The 12,504-nt window shown below is 43.4% G+C and overlaps 1 protein-coding gene across 1 annotated transcript in view; it reads left to right on the forward strand.

Annotated features, from left to right (window-relative positions):
* Positions 1-12,504, forward strand: part of FBXO15 (F-box protein 15) — a 49,300-nt gene that overhangs the window by 9,205 nt on the left and 27,591 nt on the right. The window contains exons 2-6 of the mRNA XM_036323494.1: positions 4,506-4,616; positions 7,208-7,312; positions 9,852-10,094; positions 10,628-10,837; positions 11,452-11,578. Coding sequence (XP_036179387.1) covers positions 4,506-4,616; positions 7,208-7,312; positions 9,852-10,094; positions 10,628-10,837; positions 11,452-11,578 — 796 coding nt within the window. The remainder of the gene's footprint in view (positions 1-4,505; positions 4,617-7,207; positions 7,313-9,851; positions 10,095-10,627; positions 10,838-11,451; positions 11,579-12,504) is intronic.

A 12,504-nucleotide genomic window follows, 5' to 3' on the forward strand; every position in this document is an offset into this window, starting at 1 on the left:
TCCTCAGACAGAGGGTGTGGTGCTTAGGAGGCTGCTGTTGCTTGGATCTGCTGCGTTGATTTAAAGGCACAAAATACAACACAACAAGGCACCACGCACCAGGCACTAAACACAAATATATTCACGATATTAATAACCCCAAATAAAGGTGACCACCCGAATTAAGAGAATTAGGGGATAAGGAAGAAAGAAGAGAAAAAGATAAAAGAGAAAAAAGAAAAGAAAAGAAAAGTAGGGAAGAAAAAAAAAGGAGTGAAAAAATGAAATTGGGAAAAAGGAGGGGGAAAGAAAAGAGAAAAAAAAAGAGAGAAAAAAAGAAAAGAGCGAAAAGAGAGAATGAATTAGAAGAGGGGAAGAGACTATGTATATGAGGAGAAAACTCCTATAGAACCGCCACTAATCCCAACAAATTACAGCAACAGCTCCCTGGAGATGAATGCAAACCAGAAACAACCAATAATATCAAGAGAGGCAAGGGAAAACAGAAGCACAAAAATAACTGGGGGCGGGGGCGGGGGGGGTGGGGAGGTGGAGGGAGGGGAAAAACCAGCAGAAAAAAAGAAGAAGAAAAAGAAAACAGCCTCACAACCAGTCCTAAAAAACACACACACACACAGACACACAAAAAACAAACAACAACAAAAAAACAATATACTCAACAATCAAGCAAACAGCAACAAAACAATAGAAAGATAAAAGAAGAAAAAAAATTTTGGATAGTGAAGAAAGATAAGGGATATGTGTATAAGGATTTAGAGCAGTGAATTGGAAATAGGATATATAATTAGGGTGAAATTTTGACAGGAGGTAAACAGAAGGAATAGGGCAAATCTAAAGCAGGAATAGGGTAAGAGAAACAGGACAACAAACGGACAACAAAAGGAGAAAAGTGAGGTAAAGGGTTTTAGCATAGAGGTAAAATTGAGGTAGGGAAAACTGATGCTAAAGGAATGATGAAAACAGAATAGAGAACACTAATCCCAAAATAAAATAAAGAGAAAATAAAATGGCACTTTAAAAAATGGTATAATGGTAGCAGTAATAATATTGGTCAAAAAATAAAAATGTAGTAATTTAAAGGGTAAAATCAGGTGATGGAAACAAAACAAAAAAAATGGTTTCTTAGTTAAAAGGTGAAAAAAGAAAAAAGAAGAAAAAAAATGGCAATAGTGAAGGTCCTTCGGTTCTTCTACTTGTCAGTCTGGCTTGCCTTAGTCCTGTCAGGAATTCAGGAGAGTGTTGAATTTCCCTACGATACACTGTTCCTCCATGTTGTAAACCACAGTCCTGATTTTAAAGCAGGCCATATTTGTTTCCTGGACTGCCTTAATTTGTATTTAGCTAAGAGTCAGTTTGTGGCTCAAACTCTAGGGTGTCAGTGTTTTGGGGTTGGCCTCTGAGGGTATAGGGCCTCTCTGTCCAGTAGCTTGGGTTTATCGTATTTATTGCACTTAAAACTGGTGTGGGGAAGTAGACTGCCCAGAGCTGGTTCCTTAATAGTTACCCTCTCTGTGTTGTTGCTGGGATTGAAAACTCTTTTGGCATCTTTTGAATGAAGAAATCCGTAATGACAAGAAGCTTTTCATTTTATTAATTTATTAATATTTTTAAATATATTTATTTTTATTAACCACAGAAGTATTCATTAAGTAAAAAATATTGTTAAAAAAATCTAGTGAGAGACGTTCCTCAGTCTTCATACAGCACGTGTGTACAGACTTTATGGCACACCTTCACACTTGGCAGGGAACTCCTGAGAGATGGTGTTATTTGATGGAGGAGCAATAGAGGTTCTTCTCACTTGAAACTTAGGTGTCAGAAACTTTTGTCGACTGAAAGTATTTTATCTTTGAATATGTGATACAGGTCAGCATAGAACTTTGAAGAATAGTAAATCACTTAAGAAATGCTTTTAATCATTTAAAAATGTACCATAAAGTTTCACTTATATGTGGAATCTAAGAAAACAAATGAACAAAACAAAAAAAGACTCATGGAAAGAGAAACCAAAGTGGTTATTACCAGAAGGGAGTGGGTGAGGGGATGAGTGAAGACAGGGAAGGGTAATATTGTGATCAGTTTGCATAGTGACAGGTGATTACTAGAGTTGGTGGATGATCACACTGTAAGGCATAAACATGTCAAATCACACCTGAAACTAATATTGTATACCAACTATACTTAAATTTAAAAATTTAAAAAAGTGTATAGTTTAAAAAATTGTATATTGTGTTGAATAATGTGCCCCACCCCCAAATTTTGCCTACCCAGAGCCTCAATGGTGACTTTATTTGATATGAGGGGCTTTGCAGACGTAATTAGTTAAGATGAGGTCATGCTGGATTACAATAGATCCTAAATCGAATATGTGTGATGTCCTTGTAAGAAGGTATGTGAGAAAACACACACACACACACACACACACACACACACACACACACACGGAAGATGGTCATGTACAGGTGGAGCAGAATTGGAGTAATGTTGCCACAGGCCAAAGGAATCACCAGCAGCTGGAAGAGGCCAGGAAGGGTTCTTCTCTAGGACTTTGGAGGGAGCATGCCCTCCCAATACCTTGACTTTCGACTTTTGGTCTCTAGGACTGTGAGACAATATATTTCTGTTGTTTTAAGCCACCTACTTTGAGGTCCTTTGTTAAGGCGGCCTTAGGGAACTAATACAATTAGAAAATCGTATTTTACCTCTGACTACTGGTTTAGAGCCAGGGCAGTGGAGTTGGAACTTTTCTGCTGTGGAAATCTTTGCTGAAACAAAATTTTCAGCAGAGGTACAAAAATTTATGGCACAGGTGGAATTCTCTGATTAAAGGTGGAGCGGCATGGCTAAACTTTCCAGATTAGTATCTCCCTGCCTTCTGTCCCTCCGCTTTCTGTTCTGCAGAGCACAGATGCAGAACCACCGCATCAGCCTAACTTCTTCCTGTTTCCCCTGCGCGCACTGGTTAGAGTCATAGGACTAAGGCACATGGAGTGCCTTTCGCTGGAGCTGGAATGGAGAGGCAGGGCAGTCAGCATTTTTTCCCTTGGTGAATTTGTTACCCTCTGGGATCTGGAAAGGATTCTGGAGGGTATCCCACCTCTCTTGAATTGGGTGCCAGCATGCAGATGATAGCTGATGTTTACTGAGGACTTGCCAGGTGCTGCTCAGAAGCACACGGGCAAGGCCAGGTGATCTGTGTGCTTGCTGGTGTGTACATCTCAAGTGTATCCGTATTCAGCATCAGGCTACGCTGAGTCCCTGGGTGATGCCCTCCCCGTGCGTCCTAAGTGCTGCTTGTGCTGGGGGTTGAGGCCTTACTCTGTTCACGCCTGTCCATGTGGATTCCATCCTTCAGCTTCCACAGTCATTGTCGACCTTCTTTCTGAGTTCTTGCCCTCATTTTGCCCCCAATTATTGCCCATGTCCTCTTTGAACGATAGTCCAAATATATCCAGGCAACCTGCTTGGTGGAAGGAACTGATGTTGGTTAAACTGTTGGTGAGCTGGTGAACAAAGCACAGACTCAGAGTGATGATGCGGATGAACTGAGCATATGGGTAAGTACGCTCCAGGCCTCTGTCCTTTCCTAACGAGCAGGCTGGGCGGGGGGTGGGTCAGAAGCTGGTGTGCATGTGGTAAAGCAGCCGCTTCCAAATCTTTCCAAGAGAAACAGCCTATTCGCAGGGAGCGGCCTCTGCCAGCTGCTGCCTAGAAACAGGAGGCCGTGGGCTCAGGGACTTGCTGGGCTTTTCAGATCCCTGCCCAGCTGCCACTGAGTACCACTGCTTTTGAAGACTGATTTTAATAAAAAAAATATTTTTGGAACTTTTGAAAAGGACTAATTGCATAAAATATTGTACCCTACTTCATCAAATCTTAAAAGCCATTGAGGGTAAAGTTCTCTATTATTTTACATACTACTAAAATAATAAAAAAATGGCCAATGAAGGTATATTCCTTTGCATGGGAGGGATTAAACTGTGAAAACATTTGTGGGTGAGTGCGTGGTGCTTCTGCGGCCGTGACTGCCAAAGCTGGAGAGGGAGCCGGTCATTGCCCATCACAGGCTAGCGGAGCTGTGGCTCCTGTTGGTGTTGGCAGGTCTGGCACACAAATCTAATGTTCCTTTCCTTTATCAGGTTCTGTTGTTGTATTATTGAAATTGGACAGCTAGTACATTTTATCTTTTCCCTTTTTATTTCCACTGAGTACATTTTATGGAACCTCTTTGCCACTGGCAGCCTGTAAGGAGAGTGAGTGTGAGATGTTAGTTTTAGGACCCGTCAGACTAAGTCCAGTTTTCAGGCTCCTGACTCAGGACTCAGGTTGTCTTCAAGCCCCCCCCCCCCTCTTTCTTTGCAGAGATTAAGTTTCACAGTCAGTAATATTTGGAGCTTAGGAATCTGTTAAAATGCTTAGCTTAGGAATCTGTTAAAATGCTGTTGTGGGGAATGGGCAGTTCACTTTGCATTGTGGTGATTTGAATTTTCCATGTTTACTTTCAGGAAGGGGCCAGGTGTCCAGTCCGCTGCAGCTGGTACCCCTCTGAGGAAGCATGCCCCGTGCGAGAGGCATCGCAGGAGGGCCTCCTCTCACTGCCCTGTGCTTCTGGACAGGTGAGGAGGAGTCGTCTGCCACTTTTTTGGGAGGCTATCAGGATGGAGTTATTAGAGCAAGTTACACGCTGCATACACCAAGCTGTTATTTTGAGCTCTCTAACAATAGAACTGTGTAGGAAGAATCTATAACCCAGAGAGTTTGATATGAGTCAGCAGCCTGTCTCCACCACCATTATTAGACTAGTTTTATGAAGCTAAACTTCTAAAAGTGATAAGCTGATTTAATTTTCCTTTAAAAAAATATTTTTGGAACTTCTGAAAAGGAAGCCTGTTTTTTAAAATTATTCACTTTCCAATTGATATAGACCCTTGAAAAAGAAGAAGATTAAAGTGTCTTCCTCTAACTCACAGGTGGGGAATGTTTGGCCCGAGGACTGTATAAGGCCCACGAAATCATTTGGTCTGGCCCTGCCAAAGCATTAGGAGTGAGTTAATTGAATGTTTGACCAGATATAGGAGGGTAATTTTTAAGTTGATAAGTTTGTATGTCCTGCAAATGATGTTATAAATATCCAGCCCTGGCTGGTTTGGCTCAGCGGATAGAGTGTCAATCTGTGGATGGAAGGGTCCCGGGTTCGATTGCAGTCAAGGGCACATGCCTGGGTCGAAGGCTCGATCCCCATTAGGGGGCGTGCAGGAGGCGGCCAATCCATGATTCTTTCTCATTGATGATGTTTCTATCTCCCTCCCTCTCCCTTCCTCTCTGAAATCAATAAAAATGTATTAAAAAAAAAAGAAAAATAAATAAATATCCAAATGTGCCTTGGCAGAAAAAAGGTTCCGTACCCCTGCTCTAAATGTTCAGGAAGTCTCTGAATTTTTTAGCTTTCAGGATTTTGGGAACCCATTTTGCCACAGCAGGATTCTATACTGTGGCCTCAGCAACGAGATCTGTGGACCTTTTTTTTTAAATTGCAATTTGAAATTGATGCTGAGATGCCTGTGGATTCATGCTGTTCTGAGATTTATGGAGTTCTAGCTATATGCTAAGTGTAGTGTGGAGCCCTGAAGGCTTGGAATTATCACAGACATTTTACAGTGGAGGGAGTGAAGCTCACATAGTCTACAAATGACAAAATTCAGATTAAAACATAAGTTGTCTGATTTCAAGTTTTTGGTTGTTAGTACTATTATCATAACTAGCTCACTAACAGGGTTCATACTTTTAGTGTGTTTTTAAAAAGAAATGAAAAGCATTAAGTAAAAAGTAAAAAGCATTAAGGATATCAATTCCAGCTTCAAACCCTACACTCTGGGAATAGAATCTGTCATACTACATCTGATGTAGTAGTAGAACAAAGATTCATTCAGTTACTCCTCTTTTCTCTGAGGATCTACCTCATTCTTTCCCAGTGTTATCAAAATTTTAGGAGGGATTGTTTCCCTATAAAACGTTTGGAAACCTGGCTTTCATCATAATTTAAGTGTTTAAAATAGTTAAAATCATAATTAGAGAGTATGGGCAAGCCCTTTTAAACTGGCCAGAGGGTTTGCTCCCTCCAATCCTTTATCCCAAGACACCCCCTGCCCATCTTCCAGTCCAGTACAACCTCCTGTAGCTCCCTTTGCCAAAGGTCACGGTCAGTGCTTTCTAGGCACGTACAGGGGTTTGTAGAACCCTAAGGTCATAGAAACACAGGGGATATTGAGGATGCATCTCAGTGTCATATTTACATGTCATATAAATATCTCATGCCATATTTACAGGACATATAAATGAAAAAGGAAAGGACACTTGAGAAAACCTTAGGGGGCTTGGTGTTTCCCTGAAGCCCAGAGCAAGCAGTTGCAAGCTGAGGACCTGTGGAGAAGGGGGATGCTCTGTTCCAGCAGAGCTCAGTTGGAAATGCGTTGATATTTCCTATTTCACTTACAGTTTTTGTTTTGTTTTATTTATTTACTAGAGGCCCAGTGCACAAAATTCATGTACTCAGGGGTTGGGGGGTGGGAAGGGGGGGAAGGTGTCCCTCAGCCTGGCCTGTGCCATCTCACAGTCTGGGAGCCCCACGATTGATCGCCCCGCAGAGGGAGGCCCCACCCACCCGCCACAGCCCACTGGTTGGTGGCCTGGACCTCCCTCAGTGGAGACAAATCGCATCGCACCCACCTTGGCTGGCCTGTGCCAGTGGGTGTCATAGTGTGGTCATCCAGACGGTTGTTCGGCTATTCAGCCATTTGGTCGATTTGCATATTATGCTTTTATTATTATAGATTTTTTTTGAGGAGTAGGAATTCTGTATTTTTCTTATTGATAGCTGAGCATCCATTCTGTTTCTTCTTTTATTTCCATTTATCTCTCCATGTAGTAATACTTCCATTGGGGAGATAGTGAAATGCTGCTGTGTGACCCAGTGTGGGAATGTGATAAAAGGGCTGGGGAAATTAGCTCTTTGTACCTGGGATCTTGGTGTTGGTGTCTGTCATAAGAATTGTACCAACCAGAGCCTTTCCACGGAGAACATAACTGAAGGTGAGGAAGCGGGTGGCTTTGTGTGCAGGACGGGTCTGTTATCGCCTTCTCTGTGGAGGTGAACGGCCAGTAGTGTTCCAGGTACCACATCCACCTCTCTGATCTCCCACCCTCTCAGCTTGCCTTCAGAAATCTTGCTGAAGATTCTGTCCTACCTGGATGCCACGACCCTGCTGTGCACAGGATGTGTGAACAGGCGTTTTTATCACCTGGCCAATGACAAGTAAGGAGAAAGGCAACTGTCTCAGTTGTGTTTTGATGGAGGTCCTGAGAACTAGTAAGGCCGTTTTAACCAGTTTTTTAAAACTTAAAAAAATTAATTTCAAGAGTATTTTTAGGCATACTATTTCAGATGCTTTACATACTTGTATGATACTTTCAAAGATTTGCATTTCTGTGCTTAAGGAAGGATGATTCTTTGTATGAACTGAAAAAGCTCAACCCTGGTACTGGTGTGGCCATTGGAGCAGGTGGCGTTTGGTGTGCTGGCCAGGAGCACCTGCTGTGTCCCGAGAAGAACACAGACTTCCCACAGTTTCAGGCAGCATGGGCTGGGCCAGACTGGTCCTGCCTGGGTTTGCAGGATGGTGGTAGTGTGCTCTGCTGGCCAGCAAGCAGATTCTGAATAAGGAAGAGGGAGAGGCCCTTCCCACTTTCTTGGAAGTTGTCCTTTAAAAATATGAGCTTCTGATGAAATTACTCTCATATATTTTTCTGTTCCAAAGGATAATCTTAATTGCATAAGTTGACTTACATTTATAAGTGTCATGGTCAATCTTCATTAAAAGGATATATTAAGAATTGAATGGGTAAACAACAAATGTTTTTGGAAAGTTAAGGGTATTTTCTAAGCGTTGCTTCTGAAGAGAGAACAGGAGCACATTCTGTAGCCAGTTACACTGGTGACTCCTGGGGGACACATTTGAAGGAGGTCTCCTTGGAGCCCGTAACATCCATGGGGCTGCCTCCCTGCCTCATGTATCGAGCCCACAGCATGAGCAACAGCCTCCCCATGGTTCCCTGAAACACAGATCAGCTGCCTCTGCTTCATTACTCGGGGTTTGGTTTTCCAGTACGCTGGGAAACACTGACATTCAATTGGCCCCCTTTTCTGAACAACTCATTTGAAGGTTTCTGTGTCTGACTGGAAGTGAGTTTAGATAAACAAGCTTTGGCCTCAAATTCTCCATAGCATTTTAATAGGATGGAGCGTTTGCAATCAAGAGGTGAATGTACTCGGTTTTGGAGACTGATAAAAACATCTTAAATGTGACCTTTGTATTTTATAAATAATCAGTCTACACAATACTTAATTCTAGAAGATGCTTTTATTCTTTTTAGGCTCCTCTGATGATAAATTGAGTAAGATAGCGTGGGACGGTGGTCTATCCTATGTGTGTCAGGCATAGATATTGTCACTGGAGGTATAAGAGGTCCACCCTCTGCTTCCCCTATTTGTGCCGGTGTTTATTTTTGTAGGTGTGAGTGACAGGGCAGGTACAAAAGAGTCAAACTTCTGAGTTTAAAACAAAAATACTTCAAGGCGAAAAGTTTGGCATGAAATGATTTTGTGGGGTGAGAAGTTACTTGAAAAGCCCCATCTAGAAGGAAGTGTCAGGAGGAATCTGACTGTGTGAGTGTGTTGAGATATCCATGCAATGTCTGGATCCTGGAGGCAAGTTCCCAAGTCAGATGTCTGAGAAGTGTTTCTGTCTGCTGTGGTTGTCACTGAGTGCCCAAAGCAGTCATTCCCCTCTGGGCCCATGTGTCTCCCGCAGCCCTCCTGCCATCCAGGGTCTTCTGGTCTATAGGGGAATCGCCTTCTGCCCGCTGCCCCTTGGCCACTGGCCTTTTCATCTCTTTCTGCACTAAGTAGAATGTGGATACATAAATCAGCAAATAATTAAATTTATTGATGTGAATGTCACCTTTTACATTAAGAAATGGATTTTAACCTCTGTCTCAGTCTCCCCTAAGAGCAGTTTATTTATTTCTCTTCTCTGAAGCAGAGCACTGGCTGGGAGAGAGACGCCAGGCCTGGCTTTGGCTCCTGCTAACAGCACTGCTCCTGTGGCTTCTCGTGGCTTCTAGTGGAGTTGGAGGATCCCAGACGCTGGGTCACAGATGAATTTAAATTCCAGAGTTGCAGCTAATCAGTCCTCTGTATTTGGATCAGTTACTCCATTTCCTTGAGCGCCTTTTTGGTGTTATTGAAGAGGCCATGAAGCGGGGGCTGAGGGTGTGAGCTCGGGTGGAAGCTCTGTGGATTCAGTCCTGGTTCCACACTGTTACCAGTACTCTTCACTTTCTCTGTGCAAGCAGCACATATTCACTGCTGAAAAATTAAGACTTAGAAAACAAAAAGAACATGCAGGACAGTTGGTGTTGATATTTTTGTGTCTGTATGTATATACACATCTCCTTTCTGTATACACTGCTTGCTATTTTTCCCTAGTCAATCTCCTACTCAGTTATTGGTATAGGAAGGCAGTGGTGTGGATGATCCCAATGTCATGCACTCACTCATTTTAACCTGACCCCGGGAACAAGCTTTGCCTTCTATAAGTGTTTCTAGGGTTGGTGAACCTAGGATACTTATCTCAGACTTCACCTCAACACGCAGAACTCTTAAGTGTTCAGCTGGACATGTTGCTGGAATTAGATAAGTTAAAAATTATTGTGCATCTTCAAATTAATATATTACAAGGACAGGTAATGGCAGTGTCTTTTAGACTGTTTACTTCTTCCCTCTTTCCCCCTAGTTTTATTTGGATCAGAATCTATTCAACTGCCTTTTCACCTAAGAGATGTAACTGGAGAATTGATCCAGTAGAGAAGACAGTCGCATCTATGAATGCACTGTCAGTTGAAGACAAAGAAGCTGGATATTGGAAGAAGGAATATATCGCAAAACGGATAGCCTCTGTGAAAGCAGCTCTAGCTCAGGTCCTCAAACTTGTCAACCCCTACACAGGCCTCCCGGCCAAAACCAAAGAGGCCCTCAGGTACGCACGCTTCTCTCGCAGCGGGCGCTGTGCTTTCATGAATGCTGCTGACCTTGAAGAAGAACGATGGTGTAAGCTCAGACGATCGTGTGCCTGGGACATATGTGCACTTTATATTGTGAAGACCTGTCTCTTGATATTTGTGTGTGTTTCTGTGCATGTGTAAAATATATAGTATTTTCCTACTCTGTGCAAGTGGTCTTGAGTTTTTACGAAGAGCAGAAATAACCTAGTTCTATGCTCTGGTAAAGCAAGGGTATCTGAGGTATTTCTCCTGGGCAGGACCTTTATTTACTTATTTTATTACTTACCTATGTATTGCCAGTACTGAGAACACAGCTGTTCCTTAGGTGAGGAGAAAATGTTTAAAGGGAGAACTATTGGGGCAAGGAAAACTCACATCGGGCACATTCTGAGAACTTTGACGTTGGTGTTAGGGAAGTGGATGCTTTAGAAATGATAAGTGAAATAGACTAGCATTTTTTTTGTTTTTCAGCGAGGCCAACATTATTAGCTTGCTTTTATTTCTCCAGAATATCCGGTCTCGGTTGGGTAATCATATTGAAAGAAAAAAGTGGGAAAGAACATGTCATGGAGCACGCTGACCTTTACATAAACCACTCCTCTGTCATGGTCGTGTGGTATGGCAAAAATTGGCCCTGTCTGGCCACACTATCAACCTTAGACTTGTGCGGTGTGACGCCAGTCTTGATGGACTGGCACAAACCCCCCACCAAAAATGGGTAAGTACCAATTCAGCACAACTTTTGAGTGAGAACATCTTATATGGAAATACTAGTTGGCATCACTTTGTAATTTAAAAACACCACCAGTGTATTTCAATTTGATTGTGTCCTAAAGACTTCTCTTTTATCCTGGGTCACTATAGGATAGGAAAAGAATAGGATTATCACAGTGTGATTAGGTTCCTCTTCTCTTGGTTATCTAAAATGGTTAGGGAATGACATTGTAGTTAACAAAATTTCCTGGATGATGGAACACATACTGAGAATCCACTTGATTGTGGCCGTGTGCTGGGTGTGAGGGTGCTGGGTGAAGGGTTCTTCCTCTCCTCCCCTCCTTGATTCTTCAGCTTCTGCTGGGGCCAAGGACCTGCCAGCAGGAGCCAGGGGGAGGGAAAGGAAACCACGGGTAGGACAGAAATTTGGGTATGGCCATTTTGCCTTTGATTTATAATGTTGTTTGTGTCCCTTGCTCTTCAACATGCCACTTATTAGCAATGTGCACGTTATTAGCATGTTCTTCCAAAGCAGTTTTAGGTACACTAATAACAGTCACAAATGGTGGACATGAGAGCTCACTTCTCTCTTTCCTTTCTTTGACATGCGTTGCAAAGACCTCGATGGCCTTCTCTAATTGCAAAGTACAGTCTGAGTAACTTAACTGACTCCACCTTGGTTGGCTGTGACAGATTCGTTAGGATCTTCCATCTGAACCCAGGCCTCCTGGTGGGGCTGTGGAAGGTAAGACTTGGGCAGCCTCGTGGACTGTGACATCCCTCCCTCTCAACCCCATGTTCACTCACATGGATAGGACATCACATGTGCAGTCCTTTCAGACTTCTCATGAGCTGCATTCCATTTTATTATCTTACCAGCTTCATTTTGTAGCAAATGGTCCTCGATTCCGTGGAGGGTCCTTCCTGTTTTCACAGACAATAGGCTACCTTTACTATCATGGGATGTCCTGTCCTCTCCAGGCAATTCATGTTCCTTTCTCTTTTTCTGTGTCCTTTCTTGTCAGTCTCTGTCTGTGCCTTTGGCCTGGGAGTCACTCCCACATGTTCCTGACCCTGTGGATGTGGCAGTGAGTGCATCTGCCCTCCAGGGAAAGGTGTAGGCTCTTTCCTCCCACCAGGCGAGGTTTCTTCATTCATCAGTCAGGCCAAAGGCCAACTCCCTCCTCGGGGCTTGTGTTCGGGGCAGTCACCTCCATGAGAAGCAGCTGTGCAATGTTCCCCTTTCACCATGGGTTCCTCGGTGGCTTTGGCCCATGGATGTTTTAAGGTAGCAGTTCCTAAATTTTAATTCAGAGAACTTGGTATGTGTTCGTGTAGGCAGACTCACCGGGACTGGACTTCAGTGTCTCTCTCTGCTACCTCTTTCTCTTCCCAACCTGCCAGGCTTCAGAGTCTCTCCCTCCCTGACTCTGGGCGAGGTGCTTGGGGGCAGGGCTGCAGTTTGCCTGACTGGAATCCACCTATCTCTGTGGGCCTGTGGAGTTACGGGGACTCTGGCTGATCCAATTGGCCTCTGTCTGGCCATTGGGTCACCTGCACCAGGCAGTGTCACTTGTGAGTTTGGGGAGGAATGGGTATTAGTTCCGTGTACAGTCCCATTTTCTGGGTCCCTAACCTGATGGATGAGTGAAGAGCTGGAATCTAATTGTC

Source organism: Myotis myotis, unplaced genomic scaffold (assembly GCF_014108235.1).
Source record: "Myotis myotis isolate mMyoMyo1 unplaced genomic scaffold, mMyoMyo1.p scaffold_m19_p_9, whole genome shotgun sequence".
Classification (NCBI taxonomy): Eukaryota; Metazoa; Chordata; class Mammalia; order Chiroptera; family Vespertilionidae; genus Myotis; species Myotis myotis.